Consider the following 17,249-nt stretch of genomic DNA (forward strand, 5'->3'; position numbering starts at 1 on the left):
TTGTCAAATTTCCATAACATTAATTAACCCTCTCACGGGCACAACCGCATAATGTCGTTAATTGAGTTCCCCTTTTCTTGGCAATGCAACTTTTGAATCATTTTTTTCCCCTAGATTACTTTGCTATTATAAAGATTAGACTTTATAATAACTAAGTAAAGATGTTTACTGTTTATGTGTAATTCTATGTGTTTCATATCAAGGTGATTTTTAGTAAGTAGTATGCTTTATTTTATTTTATTATTATTTTTTTCATTCTCCGAATATTCTGGATTGAATCAGATCCAATTACTCTGAATTATCAGGGTTCTACTGTATTGCATGTAGTTCTGCCTTAGCCCTGGAACAAGGGCGGTAACTTACTGCTTAATAAAAACATCTTAACAACAAGTAATATGAAGTTAATATTTACAAAGGAACATATTCTTATATTGCAGTAAAATCTCAAGCACTAAAATATATATTAACTTTATTTTTAAAATTTAAATCAAAATAACAGCACATATAACAAAGTTCATGGAAGTGTCATGTTAACATTTTACTCTACAATAAAAACGATGAAAGGAAGCTGATTATCAATAGAGAATGATGTATAACAATGAAAGGAAGCTGATTATCAATAGAGGATGATGTATAACAATGAAAGGAAGCTGATTATCAATAGATAAACTCATAAAGTTTTAAAGAAATGAGACTTTTTAAGAGAGCATTTTATCTTAATAAGAATGTTTGAATTCAATTAAACTTTTTTTTTTTAAAAAAAAGGCAAATTCGATTTTCAGCTATCCCATTATGAATGGTACATTGGTTTTAAATCAGAGGTTCCCAAACATTTTTAAGGCTCTTGCTCAAGAAGTGGGTTATATGTTTGCAAATACAGTGAAGCACCGTTTATACGTTTTTGAAGGGACTGTATGGAAAAAGCGTACAAATGAAAAAACGTATAATTGGTATAGGTTAATGTATATTAGACACTCCAGGGACAAATTTAAAAAATATATAATTGATAAAAACATATAAAAGAGAAACGTACAAATGGTGCTTCACTGTACAGTGCTCGCCGCTTATTAAAATCACATTCGTTCTGAGGAGATTTGATTTTATAAAGCGACTGATTTTATAAACCGGCACTCATGCACTGAAAAAAAAAAGGTTTTTAAGTATAATTACTCTAAAAAAGAAATAAATGACGATTAGTTGTATTTTATTTTTAGTCTAGTTGTATTGTATTGTTTTAGTTCAGTTGCAAAATACAGTTGACATTTTAACTTACATAAGATACATTTTAAAAATTTCTCAAGGGTCTTAAAATATTGACTTATTGTTGTTTGAATAGGAAAATTTGAAAGTAAAGATTGAGAAATCCCTAATTTAATTGCAGAATCACACTAACTACATTTAGGAAGCTTGTCATACTAATTCAAATTTTCGAATTAATCTTTCACACTCAAGTCGTCATGACTTGCTAGCTAACAATTTTAAATCAATTGTAAAAATAAACTCTCAACCCCTGTACATAGCTGAATGAGCACGAACTGATTGACTCAGTGGTGAGTGAGCAGGGCTGCATATCGAAACAGTTCTGCGAAGTGGAAACAGGCAGCACCAACTAAATATATGGCTCTGAAAACAATTCTCTTGAGACTGCTTCATTCTTCTTCTTTTTTTTTCATTCAACTCCCCCCCCCCCCAAAAAAAAAAAACGTACAACCTTCACCTTTTTTTGTTTTTGTTTATGTGGAATTCGTCATTTTATTAGTGCTGCAATGTTTTAAATCCTTGAAAGAAAAAATAAAATCCTGGTTCTTTTCAGAGAAGAATTAACATATGCTCTCCAAAAGTTTGATTTTATAAAACGGCGAGGATGATTTTATTAAAGGATAAACCTAACATGTTTTGATATAGAAATGATTCTGTTCTTCCAAATTTGATTCTATAAAGCGGCTGATTTTATAATCCAGTGATTTTATTAGTGGCGGGCACTGTACTCCCAAAAATGTTTAGTCTAAGAGAAACAAATTATCACTTCTTCCCTTAAATTATTAGTACTACTTTTAATTAATTTTGACCATTCAAAGAAAATACCTCTTTAGCAACAATTAGATATCAAATCGAGAAGTAGTCGATGAAATGGTTGATATTGCTTAGTTCTATCAATTTGTTTACTATTCGGTACAGTTACAGCCAATGCACATGTTGAGCTGTGCTTAAAGTTTATAATCTAAAATTTTCTAATGCACTAACTTTTTTTAATTACTAATCATTAATGATGACTGATTGGGTAGTTAATTATATTTGATACACAACATTTTGTTTTGTGACTGACTGATATCCCTTGCAGTGATCCCACAGGCCAGGGAGAACCTGAAAATGTCAGGGAATTTCATTCTGATCGAAAAGTCTGGGAAAATTATTAATTTTGCCAAAAATCTAGAAAATAGTAAAACGGACTGGGAGAAACTTCATCCTCTTTTGCATCTTAAACTGCTGCAATAAGTAGGTTATTATGTTTTTCTTCTCACTGCATCAAAACCGGAATTAATGTATATATTTACACATGAAGAGTAATTACCCAAAGATTTACTGCATCAGCAAAAAGAAACAATAAATATTAAAGTTCTAATACGGAAATGCTTTGTAGGTTGTTTTAACTTATAAAGGGTGTTTTTTTTAGAGGTACAGAACTTTAAGTCGGGAACACCGTTTGATCTGTGGGCCATTTTGACAGTTGTCACTTGTTTTGTGTTTAGTTTGGTTTGCCATTTCATCATGAATAGACAACAGGACGGTGCAACACGCCAGACAGCGCGTGTCACGATTGATTTATTGAAAGAAACTTTCGGTGAACGAATAATTTCGCTTAATATGGATCCGTGTATTGCCTGTAAGATCATGCGATTTAACTACGCTGCACTATTTTTTGTGGGGTTGTGTGAAGTCTCAGGTCTACACCGATAAGCCACAGACGATTGACGCCTTGGACAAGAACATTTGCCTCATATCACTCACATACGGCCCCCATTGCTGCAAAAAGTGATAGAAAATTGGAATACCCGATTAGACATTCTCCAAGCCAGCCGAAGTGGCCATATACCAGAAATCACATTTAAATAAAAATGGCAAAGAATCATCTTTCGAATAAAGCCAAATTCATGGCTATTTATATCATTTAACGGTGTTTTATTTGAACCTAAAGTTCTAAACCTCTAAAAAACATCCTTTACTTCAAAGGAAACCATAACTTTTAGAATTATTCAGAAAGCCACAAATTCAAAAAGGAAAAAAAAAAGAAAATGGTGGAATTCTATGAAATATTTTCTGGAAAAGTAAGAAATTTCATTTTTGAAAGTGAGTGGGCCCTGCTCTTAGAAAAATCTGTTTTACCCCTTAAGGGGTATTTACCTCCATGTTTAGAACCACTGTTTTAAATAAACAAAACAATTTGATTTAAAGAAATAACAGCAAAATATTTAACAATTCACATTTGTAATTTACATGATTAAATATATGAATAAAAATGTGATCTATTTACAATGATAGGACGGATAAAAGTATCACAATTGTTTGCACTTTGTAAAATGGATAACAATATTTATAAGAATATATTAAAACAAATAATTTTATGGAGACATACACGTGAAATGAACCATTTCAGAGACACTACAAAAACATATATAAATAAAATTTTTTAAAGACATATCAAGATTTAAGTTTTAAAGATTATAAAATGACAAATATCTAAGGATGGCACATTTCAGTGGGATATAGAAAAGATTGGAATGATTTTTACAAGATCCCACAGTTTTCACTTTTTCCTGATGAGGTATAGAGTCTGATTCTCTCTATTTTTCACAAGTTCTTTGAAACACCAGAACATATTCTATGAAGGAATATCCTAATTCAGTTACAGGTAGTGCACAGGGCTGAAACAAAATAATACGATTGTTATACTAAGCCAGTATGTCGTGTTTCTTTGCTCTTCAACAGATGAAACTGCATTTAAAGCAATATAAGTAATTTTATGCCATTTAATTCAAAATCAAAAATAAAACGTGTGGATAAAACCGAAAATCTTTACTAATAATAAAGCTCAAAGTCTCCTGTCTGGATGTCTGTAGGATCTCTGTGATGTGCGTAGCACCTAGACTGTTCGGCCGATTTTCATGAAATTTGGCACATAGTTAGTTTGTAGCATGGGGATGTGCATCTGAAAGCGATTTTTCGAAAATTCGATTTTGTTTTTTTTCTACTTCAATTTTAAGAACATTTTCCGGAGCAAAATAATCATAAGATGGACGAGTAAATTACGAAATTATCATGACGTGAAATGGGAGAGCGAATGAACATAGCCAATTGGCGAGAAATTTGTCATCCATAATTTGGAAATATACAGGCAAACCGAATGACCTTTTAATTTTATACTACGGGCAAAGCTGTGCAGGTACCACTAGTTATAAATCAATGTTTGAGGAAAAAGGTAGCCATGTACACATTTGTACTTTAAACGTATTCTTGAATTGACCCCATAACTATTTCATTATTTTCAAGAAAAAGGTCATAAAAATCATAAAAGTGCCAATTTTTTTAATCAAAAAAATTATATAAATATTTATTTATTTGTAAAAAACTTTCTTAACTTAAATTTTATATTCTGTAGCACAGAAATATCACGGGCATGAGAAGTAGGAGACAAAAACTCAGCTCGTTTTTTTGACCGAAGCTATCGGTAAGGGGTTAAATTAGGTGTTATCAATAGCCAAACAAAAATCAATGTTCCTTGCGATTAAATTTATAGATCATAATTCATTTTGACACGATGAACACACTTTAAAAATCAAAAAATTTGAATATCCTAGAAGACTTTCTTAAGTGCATTCATACTGAGTTTGTACTAACTTGGAAATTACTTTTTTTTTTTAAACTGACTCACAGTAAATAGGATGAGATAATCCCATTGAATTAAGTTAAAATCGATTTTTTCTTTCTTAAAATAATGCACTAAAATCACTGTTCTTTGTTATGCCACTCGTATTTTTGGTATTTACTCTACTTAGGATACCAAAAAAAAAAAAAATAATTGAAATACTATAATAATATATACTCTAGCAAAGATTAAAGTGTACTGGAATTACACTAAATCGTTTAAATACAAATTGATTAACAAAATACGCTAAAAAAATTAATAAAACAAATGTAAATGTTTCAGTAATAAACTGGTTTAAAAGAATCATTACTGCAATATTTTTCTAAGCATGACTGAATTTGGCATTATCAGAAAACAAGAGATAATTGACTTAATGCATTTAGGTGTTGCATGGCTTTTATTGAGTCTTTTGACTTGTTTGTAGCTTATTTTCTGAAAGCACAATACTTGAGAATTTTAAGTATTGAACGCTTTTTTTTTGGTCCTTTTTTCGGTTCTAGGAAAAAACATCCCCGGAAGAAAAGTCCCCTAGGAAAAAACGGCCCATGGAAATAACGCCCCCTATGGAAAAACGTCCCGCATAAACAAAATTGAAATACTAAGTTTTTTATCATTTTATGCAATTTATTAAAACTTGAGCAGCATTTGGTTGAATACATTGAATTAAGAAAGGTTTTAGTGGTAATTATTAAGTAGCTAGTTAACAAGAGATGAACATCATTGCCTTTGTGAATTGCTCCAATTCCCGACAATAGTACGACTCTAGTTAGCCAGCTAGCTAATAGATGGCGTAACTAAAATCATTTTAATTTAATGTGTATTTTTCTTGGCGCTTTAAGTTAAAAACTGAATTTTGGAATTTTTTACGGGAGATATTTTTTCTCTGTTTTTTCTTATGGCTAAAAGTGAATTTCAGGTCGTCATTGTTAGAGGCTTTACCTTTCCTCTTGGACATTTATATACAGTTGGCTCTCTGTTTAACATTGCTCTATTTAACGACTTTCTCTAAACGATGGCTTTTCACGGTCCCAGATGGTCCACTAGTGTTAAAAGCATTCTATTTAAAGACTCTCTACTTAAGGACGATTTTTTGAGGTTTCTTGAAAGTCGTTAAACAGAGAGCCAACTGTAATTACATTTTATAAACAGAAAAAAGGGGTGACATGAAAAAACGTCCCCAGCAAAACATCCCCGGAAAAAACGTTCTCTAGGAAAAATCGTCCCTTAGGTAAAAACGTGTCCCTTGTAAACAAAATTGAGATGCAAAGTAATTCACCATGGGGATGGGAACGTTTAATCTGGTATTCTGATATCTGCCTCGGTGTTCTGTCTGTGGTGCTCGATCTGAGTGAATAATTAATTTTAAATTCTCTGAAGAGTTGCGTTTGTAGTTATTTTTAAAGCTTTGTATGTATACATTGTGGCTATTTAAAGTAGTTTGTAATTCGTTAATCAAATCAATTTTTAGCATTGGTAACATGTTTGACCGCAATGATAGCTGGTCTTCCTCTGAAATGAAATATATTTGTAAAAATTGCAGATTTTGACCTGATGGCGGTAGAAGGCTCAATGACGACAGTCTCGTTGTTGAAAAGCAACTGAAAAGCGACACATTAATTTGGGAAAAAAGGTTAATAAAAGTATAAACGTCCTAAAAATCCTAAGCAATCAAAAAACTGGAATGAATAATTACAACCTGATATCTATAAGTGAAGCAAATTATTATACCGCAAATTAATAATGGGAGTGTGATTAGAACTAAAAACACCAAAAACAACAGAAGAAAAATAAACATCTTGGAAAATAACAGGGCCAGATTTAGGTTGAGGGCAAGCGGAGCTACTGCCCCGGGGTCTTCCACAACAAAGGGGCCCCCACAATAAAATTTTTACAAAATATCCTAACTTTCACGGGTTGAAAATATCGGATATATACATATATATATCAAAATATTCAGATATATATCAAAGTATCGGATATTTTTGAAAATATGATGATCTTTTCGAACCCTGATTAGGGGCTTCCACACCTTCGTTGCCCCGGGGCCTCCACACTTCCAAATCCGGCCCTGGAAAATAAGACTATAAGAGCTGTCCTAAAACTAAACTCATTTGCTCCAAATGATACTAGAAGACTCACGACTGAAATTGATAATTATGAAACAAGAAAAAAATGAAATTTAATAAGCTATATGCTGAAACAATATTATAAATAATAATAATAATAATAAATTATCTTTAATTCACAATTTACAAATTCAAAAAATCACATCGAAAGTGAAGCTTTCAACTATATACAAGAGTACAACAAAAATGGATTGATGAAAATTATAATTTCTTTAGCTGCTAAGACATTCTGCCCTGGCATGAATCAAAATTAGAAATTATTGTCCAAAGAAGAATTTTTATTAAACAACAAAAATGAAAAAGTGGTAAACCAAATTTTTAATCACTATATGGAAAATAATACCAAAGCAGAAATATTTGCCACGGATGGGTCCAAAATAAATAATAAAGTCGGGTTTGGAATTATAAATCAAAATAACGAAGTCAAAAGAAAAATAAAAATTCCTGATATGTGCTCAATATTCACATCTGAACTAACAGCCATATTCTATCTCTTAAAATACATAATAACAAACAATAAACAAGTCATTATTCTAACAGACAGCTTAAGTGTGGTCAAGGCTCTTGAACATAAAAAAAGGGAGGAAGATAGCTCAATATATGCCACGAGAAATATTCCAAATTGGGTCCCAACAAACAACATCAAAATGATTTGGATACCCAGCCATACTGGAATACAACTGAACGGAAAAGCAAACATGCTCGCTAAAGAAGTAGTGACTAAGGACAATATTCCGAGCATACAATGCACAATATGGAAAGACTGCCAACACAAAATTAAAGCAGACCATCAAAATGAAAGAGAAAACAAATGGAAAGAAAGCAAATATTATGACAAGTTCAAGCAAAGAAAACTACCCTCAAAAAATTATAACAAATGTAGAAATAGAAAAGAGGGAATTCCCAAAAAATAGACTAGTCACAAACTGTTATCTCACAAACCACAAACTACATCGCATGAAAATCAAAACATCTCCCATGTGCGCAAGTTGTAATAAGATGGATACAGTTAATCACCGAATACAAAATTGCAAGAATTAATTTAATCAACAAGATCCCTAATAATTTATCCCACATCACTAACTTATTGGATTTTTGCATTATTTTGCTAGATGGTTTCCCATCCACGATCTCTTCATTTTTTTAAAAATGTTCCTTTCGTTTTTCTATCCCTTCTCTGTCTCAACACGGCACCCTCTAGTGACCAAATTATAAATTTTTGTAAATGTTTGAGGCTAGGTGCAAGAGTATGCAGTCCTCTTTTGATTTTTGAGCTGATGGCTCTTTGGATAGGAGATAGACGGTGTTGCATGCTACATGACCAAAGTTGTGTTTAGATTATTTGTGACAATTTAAGGAATTTCCAAGGAATATTTTACAAACCTAAGAAGAAATGAGAATTTAATTAGAAAGTGCCCCCCCCCCCATCCTACCGGAGTTATCACACACCCTGAATTGTATTTAAATAGCAAGATAAGATTACTTGAAAGAGTATACTACTCTGATTAAAATAAAGCAAGTTAACTCACAGTGTCTGAAACAACAGATCTTGCTTGAACTCTGAACCGATATGCACTCTGCAAATATAGTCCAATGGGTAGTCTCCAACTAGGATCTACTTCCTGAAAAAATGTTTAAAAATAAAAAACTTCAGAAAATTGTCGTGTAACATTTACCAAATTGTTTGAAAGATTGGCAATTTTCTTTTCTCCCCCCTTTGTCTCTAATTTTGTTGTGTAAATTTATTTTCTTTTCAATACAAACATGTTATATATATTTCATTTAAAATACTCTCTTAATACTTTATTTACTTAAAAAAAAAAAAAACATTTTGCAACAGTTTCTATTGCAAGATTCTTTGAGATTTCATGATCGAGCACATTGCTAGAAATCTTATGATTCAAGCCCCTCTGCAATCACTTGAAAGACGGAAGTGGCCCCTTCCAATTGCTGGAGTGAATTCTTTTAAAAGTTCTCCTGAATGATGTTAAGGGCCTTTCATTAATCAGGTAAGGATGATTTTGGCAATTTTTTACCCCCCTCCCCCATGTAAGGATACATAAGATTTTTCAAACCCCTCCCCCTGTTCTCATGTAGGGGAGACTGGGGCAAGATGACGAATGTCTTAATTTTTGAGTTTTTCACTAGGAAACAGCATCAACTGGATACTACTAGCTCTTTTATCGGCTGTTCGTTCATCAATAGTATAAAGACGGTGAAATTGTCATATTTGTAGTAGTTCTGAAGCTCTGATTATTTACCGCTGCCATGTTATAACTTTTATGCATGTGTAAGTAAGCTCTGCTAAAGATACAAGAATGATAGATTGTTTCTCTTTAGTATTTATGAATAACTTAGCTTATATACTGCCTATTACCATGAATAAACGTCAATTAATTGCCTTCCTTTATGGTAATGAAGACGAATCCTTTCAAACAGGCAGTCCGGGGCACGATGACAGGCTGAAACATGGGGCAAGATGACAATACTTCTTCTTAACAAGTCCTGCTTGTAAAGAGGATTATTGTGACCCTCCAACAGAAGAATGGTTCTAGTGTTGCAATGCCGATAATGGTGGCGTGAGGAATGTTCCAGTTATGAAAATGGCATTTTTATTTGACTATTGTTAGCTGCACAATTAAACACTTCAACATTACTTTGCAATCATTATGCTTCATTTGATGCTTTGTGAAATGTAAAAACACAGTAAAAATTTGTTAAAATATGTAAAATCTTCAAAAAAAAAAAATTGTGTTCAACCTTTTCCAGTGTTGTCATCTTGCCCCGAGGCCAAAGTCATATTGCCCCAGTACTGGGGAAAGATGATGAATTGTTAAGGTTATGAAAAAATAAAAATATCTTTCATTTATTTCATTTGAAAAGTTTAATGGTACTATATTTAATACTACAAAGGACTACTGTAACAGCTCATGTAAAGAAAATTTTATTATCCTTAAAAATAAATAAACAATACAAATTGTTAGCATAGTCATCTTGCCCCGGTCTCCCCTAAGATTTCATTTCGTTTTTCAAAATAATAAAATAACGAATCTTACATCACTGGAATGGTTATTAAATTCACTATTATTAAATTAAACCTTTTTGTGTTAAGAAATATTTACTAAAAAGTTGGAAGCTAGACTGAATGTTTTTTCAGCATTTTTTGTTTTTGATACGATAATAATTAAAAATAAACGAGCCATGCATACTGTGATTCTTTTATTATGTTTTACACTATTCATTCTTTGTAAAACAAAAAAAAAACAACTCATCCTAATATGTTTTTACTTGCCAGACGTAAATGAAATATGATCCCTGCAAAATCACTTGACCGCACGATTTCTAATATAAAATATCAACTTGGAAAGAAAATATTACATTAGAATATGTTTGACTCCCCCTTCCCCCCAAAGTAAGGGTATGTAGAGATCCCCCCCTTACATAATTAATGAATGGCTCCTTATCTCTAAATGCCGAAACTGTGAACTTAGTTTCTCTTGTTAAATGCTAACTCAACTGTTTAGCTGGTAAGCAATCAGCAGTGTTTAGCATTTGGAATATCAACCAGCTACAAAAAGAGGAAAATGAAGGTGAAACTAGAGTGACTAACAATTTTTCATGCTGCAGCAAGTAGAAGAAGGGGAGAATTTCTGTTTTTGTTGCAAAATACTTTAGTCTGTGGTCCCCCGAGGTTTTTTACATATAAGATTCAACATTTACACTGCTATGAGGCCAATAACTAAATAATTAAATCATCACTCAAATAGAGTCATCTTAAGAAAAGTCAAAAAGCTCCATAACGTTCAGTTATTTTTCGATGTATTGAACGACGAACTACAAAATTGGTCACACAGGTCCTCTCCGTCTTTCTAGCGTTAATGCAACAAGATACTTTTCTTACGAATGTTTGATCAACACATACTTGTTGATAGATAAATGTTAGAGCAATTGGAAGAAAGTAACTGAAACAACAATGAACTCTATTCATAAACTTACACTCATTATTCAAAAAAATTCTTGTTTAATACTGCTATTTAATGCTACTCAGTTTTGCAGTATTCATCTTTAAAGTAACATTTTCTTTCATTCAAATTTTGGACAAGTTTGAACTATGAGACAACTGCACTTTATAAATGAGAAACTTATATCTCAATCCGTAACTAAAGTACAGTGAAGCACCGTTTATACGTTTCTTTTTTATACCTTTTTAAAATTGGTCCCTGCAAAGTCTAATAGACATTAACCTATACCTATTATATGTTTTTTCGTTTGTATGCTTTTTTCATACAGTCCCTTCAAAAACGTATAAACGGTGCTTCAGTGTATTTATCGCTTGAAGGAGCATCACAAGAGTGCCGATTTTTTTGTGCCCTCAGTAATCCTGACTGATAGGGGATCCGAGACACCCAAATTAATGAAAGTACGGATAAGAACCTGTATGGTGAGTCAAGGTACTTAAACAAATTACTTTACACAGCAAAAATTACATTTTAAATTCAAAAGAATGAAATATAAAACTTCAGTAAAAAAAGTACACACAGTTGGTACATACATTATTTTACATGCCTACAAAAACTACATTATTGCACTAACTCGCTTTTTATTTATACAGGGTGCGGAAAAAGTTCACAATTTCGTTTAAAACTTTTTTTTTTGGCGTAAAAATCGTATGTTGGCTATTTGTTTGCCACGTATTGTTTATTGGCATTAAAAGTATTTGAGGTTTAAACATTTGTTCTTTGTTAGTTCATTGAGTTAGTGAGCTATGAATCGTGAAAATGTGCGTGTTACTGTCGTTGAATTACACAAGAAGGGAATGAAAACAGCTGATATTATTCGAAGGACTGGATTCAAGAGTAAAACAGTCTATGACGCTGTGAAACGCTACAAGGAGACTGGAGCGACCGCTGACCGTCCACGGAGTGGTCGTCCAACCACTGCAACGACTCCAGGGAATGTGCAGAAGATCCGCTGTCGCAATCCAGAGCGCTCAATGCGAAAGATGGCCAAAGAACTGGAGATCAGCGAAAAAAGCGTCCGAACCATCATGAAAAACAAGTTGGGACTTCGTTCTTACAAGATCAATCGCCTCCACTTCCTCAATGACACAATGAAGCAGAAAAGATTGATAAAAGCTCGACGGATGCTTTGCTTGACCGCTGGTGCTCGCCTTTCGAAGGTTCTCTTTACCCATGAGAAGATGTTCACCATCGACCCCGCACATAATCGTCAAAATCATCGCCAACTGCTTAAGAAGGGTCAGAAGGAGACCGCTGCTGCAAAAATCATCGGACACAGTCACTTTCCAGCCTCCATAATGGTCTGGGCTGACATTTGTGCCACTGGGAAGACGCCGCTTGTTTTCATTAACAGAAACGTCAAAATTAATGCTGTGATTTATCAGCAGCGGGTTCTATGCGATGTACTGAGGCCATGGGCAACAGAACACTTTGGCCAAAATGGATTCACACTCCAACAAGACTGGGCTCCTGCGTATTCGGCTCGATCGACGATTGCCATATGCAAAGATCTGTTCTCAGGTTTTTGGGGCAAGGATGTTTGGCACCCTAACTCACCGGACCTCAATCCGATGGATTACTCGATGTGGTCAGTCTTGAAGGAAAAAATCTCAGGAAAACGATATGCAATGGTCGACATGCTCAAAACAGCTCTGAGGCGTACCTGGAATGAGATAACAGTGGATGCGTGCGCGAGCATCGTCAGCAACTTCAGACTGCGGCTCTGTAAATGTATTGAAGCCCAAGGAGCCAATTTTGAACAATTGTTATAATTTTTTGTTCAATGTTATTATTATTGTTTCAATAAAGAGTTTTTATTGCTTTAACTTGTTGAATTATGTGTTAGTTACAGCCTATTGAAATATCTAATAAAATTGTTCGAACTTTCTCCGCACCCTGTACAGTATGTACATCTAAATGGCTGTTGGCACTATGCAAAGTCTGGTTTAATTATTAGGTTTATTGTGCTTAAACTAACTTACTTCCGTGAGATTCTGTTCCCTAATATAGTCATGAGGTAGGTCCCCAGCTCCATTCTGAGGCAGCGGGCAAGCAATGGGCTTGCTGTCAGGCTGACAATGGTCAACTATCAGGGGGATGGCAAAGCTGTTAGAAACAAAGAAGTAAAAAAACAGTTAGGGTTTTTTTAATCCAAATATGCCACTTATTTTATTTTCTAAAAGGCAAGTTTCAATTATTTAAGCTTCTTAACAAGAACGAACAGTAAATCATTAATTTAAAACTCCAGACCTTAATTTGCTGACCTCATACTAACATGAACTTCAGCTGGTCAGAATGCGTATAAAATTTGAATATATTTAAAATTTTCTGGACAACACGGAAAAGGGAAGACAATCACAACAGCTAAGTTTTGAGAGTCGCAAAAGCAGAATCAATAGGCAAATTCAAAACCCGTATAAAGCCTCACTTTCTACTAATATTAACTACAAGTGTTTTACTGGTTAAAAAATAGAAAATGGCAATGCTTAAAACTTATTAATAATTGAGCTTTCTTTCACTGTTGGCCAACAATGAAATCATTACCAATTGTGTGAATAAAGGCTTGGAATTGTATTTAAGACTTACTAAAAAGGTTTATACAGTAGACCCTCGTTTTACGTGGGGTTACGTTCCATGGAAATGCCGCGTAAACCGAAACCGCGTAAATTGAGACCTAATACTAGTGTTAAAATAGGGGTATGGTTCCGTAGATAACAAAATACTTCATTCTAGTAATGACTAATTGTATAATAAGTTTAATGTGTACTTATATCAACTTTTATGCACAACATGCATAAAGAAAACATTAATTAATTTCGTGTTCTGTTTATAAAGAGGAGGTGGCCATGATAGTCTTTTGGCAGTCATTAAGAATTTTTCCCTGTAGTTCTTTGGAGAGCATTATTGCATCCATGAATACTTGCGTCATTTCCATGATAGAATCTTCCTTCAGTAACAAATCAGAAAGATCATTTTTATTGTCTAGGAATGGCTCAAAATGTTCAATGTGGACGTTTTTGGTTGTGTGTCACCGATGTCGGTATCCTCGTTGGTTTTGGCCTCCTTTGTCATTCCTAAAAGATCTTCTTCCAGTGAGTTCTGAACAGTGTGAGTTTAATAACTTTACTTCTGGAAAGAGCTCTGTAACTAATCGCATAAAATGTATCCAGTGGCACAAGCTGGATTATTAGCACGCCAAAATGCAGTTGATTAAGTGTAATCTGCAATCTTTAGCAGTTTGAATTTTGAAAGAAGGGAAAACTTTATCTGTTTGTATTGCCGCATCCGCGTAAAACCGAAACTCATCCGTGTAAAATAAAATAAAGGTGTCAAATCTTAAACCGAGTATAATCAAAACCGCGTAAAACGAGGGTCTACTGTAATTCCAGTCGTTTTTTTCTAGTTTCTGTTGTAATCGAATCCCACTTCTGACACCAACCATGTTACATATTTATAAGCCATATGGGGCTTATAAATATGTAGGAATCACAATAGAAAATGAGGAGGAAAAGTAGTGCAGACGTCTTAACTGTTTTTAACACATTATGGACTGGATTCCCTGCCAAAGCATTGGTAATTGCGAATGCACTACAAGTAGATAGCTCATTGGTATCCTTTATATTACTCTATACTTTGGAGCTATAATACTTGGAAGCTCCAAACAAACTTCATCATAAATTTATTCTTTTGATTGGTGCCAATACTTTAAGTATGGGAGTAAGTTTTCATAACCAAAACTATGATAAAATGATAATTAGATTTTTACACACACATGCACAGAAATCTCAAACTTATAACCCTCTTCCTTTTAATGCTGGAGGGTAAAAATAATAACAACCATTATTAGTTGAAAACACAAAAAACAGTTACAAAGCAGTAAGATATGAACGAGCTTTTGAACTAAAACATATCTTTTGGCACAAGTCTGAAAACATACTTGCATAAAAAAAAATTCCTTTAAATTGTAGCGAACTTACTTAAATTGTAAAGTAACATATTCTTCAACCATGTACTTTGATATTGGTATAAGATAACTAAAACTAGGACCGGTGCGGTGCGCACATTGAAGGGTATTACAATATTCTTGCCCGATAGTTGTGTTCAGCTCCAAAAGTCTGAGTGATTCAACTGCTTTTGGCAAATCTGAAAGCAAAAGAAAACAATAATTTGCAAATCAGTAAGCAAAGTAAAGTACAATAGAGTCTCGAAAAATCGAGTCTGGATAGTTCGAGGTTCTGTTTAATTCAAGGTGGTTTATTTATTTGAAGTTTTTTTTTTTTAATAGCTGAAAAATTTTTGCATTAAAATCTGAAAGTGAAATTCCTTTGCTGTTACATAACTTCCTCAATTCTGTACAATAGTTTGATAAAAGAATATTCAGGAAATAGTGTCAACAATACTCACCAAGTGACATGAAATATTTATTGGCAAATAGAGATGGATTAAGAGCTGTCTTGCAGCTAGTTACTTTACAAAAAATGGCTTAAATTATCATTGAATTGCTTTAAGCCGCCTTTCTTTCTTTTTTTTTTTTTTTTTTGGAATATCTGAATTAATCTTAGAAAAGTTAAGTGTTCAATCTGATGCATACCAGTCATAAACTCGAAATTTTCACCGCCCTTGACAGTATGTTTGTGTTACGCGAGGTATGCACACCTATAGATAAATATCAATGCATAACCTATCAAAATGGATTTAGGGACAGTCAAAATAAATTTGGTTGCCTTCAGGTTTACACAAGTAAATATGCCCAGCCATAACAGAAAAACTAAACAAAATTTCTCAGGGAAGGGAGAATTTCCCTTTTCAAAGGGAAATTTATGATGAAATTTGAGTGATAAATATTTTGTGGTGACACTACTTCATTTCTATTGTGCAAGGAAGTAAAAGAGACAAATCCTCATGTCCTCCAAATAGTGTAAAAATTCAATGGTCAAGAGTTTCCCGGATAGCCTGAGTTTTCAGTAATATGAAGTGGTGTGAGCCCCAATTACCTTGGATTATCGAAACTCTAATGAAGTATGAAAACATTTACTAAACAGATTATTCTTAACAAGATATTGGATAAAGAAAACATATGACTTTCTCCACTGGCTTGATACTCAAACATACATTATTTCATTGAATAATTTCAAATTGCATTACAACAAATTCATAGATTTTAAAAAGCCATTTAGTATGAGCAAACGTTCATAATGGTAACAATTTACAGATGCGGGGGTGCAATCAAAGTAGACCTTTATAGTAAAGAGGTAAAAGTCGATGAAATCAAAATTGTACATAGTATTCTAATGCATCAATAAGTTTAAAGGTAAAAATAATTTTTAAATGCAGCTTGTATTGAAGCAAACTATGTACCTTAGTAATATTTATAACGAGTCCGAAATAAGTATACGATACGCAATCACAAGTTATTCCATTATTCTATGTCTTTATTTGTTACATAATTTGTCAGCAGCATTTAAAAAGGGAATCTGGATATCCTCTTTTACTCTTATAAAAAGTATTTTCCATTTTGAAAGTTTAGATATGAAATAGAAGATTAAAAAATGTTGTTATCCATAAATATTTAACTGTGGCACTTAGACCATTTTGTTTTGGCACAGATTGAATATTCAGCACAATTAGTACAATTACCTTTCCGTGGAAATAATTTCGATCCCCTCTTTTGCCTTTTCAAAGAATCCCTCAACTCCAAAGGATTCTTTTCACTCTTATAGATGCTCCTTACTTTCTGCTCAAACTGATTGACGGCAGACATCTTGTCGTTGCCACCATCAGTCGCCCCCTCGGTAGAGTTTTTCTCATTCAACGTCTTATCTCTCTGAATGATCAATATGTCACGGATTGGTTTAAGTTGGTTTTGATGGTCAGCGTGTTCGTCCGCTAAATTTGACGATAAGGAAGGCATCATCGAGACTGTGGTGGATGACGAGGAATCACTTGAACTGTTTGTTGCATTTGGTATTTTGGAGAATAGTTTGTTTTCGCTGTTATAGAGATCCTTTGAAGGAACATCCTCGACTTCTTGAGAGTCGCTAAGTTCTGCAATTAATGGGAAAATATAATTAAAATAAAAATATTTGAACACATTTATTTGTTAGTAAGATTTCATTTTGCATTCTTGACATACTTTTATAATAAATTAAAATTAAGGCAATTTTTTTTTTAATCAAGGGA

The 17,249-nt window shown here is 33.2% G+C and overlaps 1 protein-coding gene across 1 annotated transcript in view; it reads right to left on the reverse strand.

Moving 5' to 3' along the window:
• Nucleotides 1-3,827: 3,827 nt before the first annotated feature.
• LOC129226983 (myelin regulatory factor-like) overlaps nt 3,828-17,249 on the reverse strand; it is an 80,733-nt gene continuing 67,311 nt past the window's right edge. Inside the window, exons 18-22 of the mRNA XM_054861612.1 lie at nt 16,707-17,114; nt 15,047-15,212; nt 13,052-13,175; nt 8,580-8,672; nt 3,828-3,923 (exon numbers count right to left, since the gene is read on the reverse strand). Coding sequence (XP_054717587.1) covers nt 3,843-3,923; nt 8,580-8,672; nt 13,052-13,175; nt 15,047-15,212; nt 16,707-17,114 — 872 coding nt within the window. The 3' untranslated portion in view covers nt 3,828-3,842. The remainder of the gene's footprint in view (nt 3,924-8,579; nt 8,673-13,051; nt 13,176-15,046; nt 15,213-16,706; nt 17,115-17,249) is intronic.

The sequence above is a fragment of the Uloborus diversus genome, chromosome 7 (assembly GCF_026930045.1).
Source record: "Uloborus diversus isolate 005 chromosome 7, Udiv.v.3.1, whole genome shotgun sequence".
Classification (NCBI taxonomy): Eukaryota; Metazoa; Arthropoda; class Arachnida; order Araneae; family Uloboridae; genus Uloborus; species Uloborus diversus.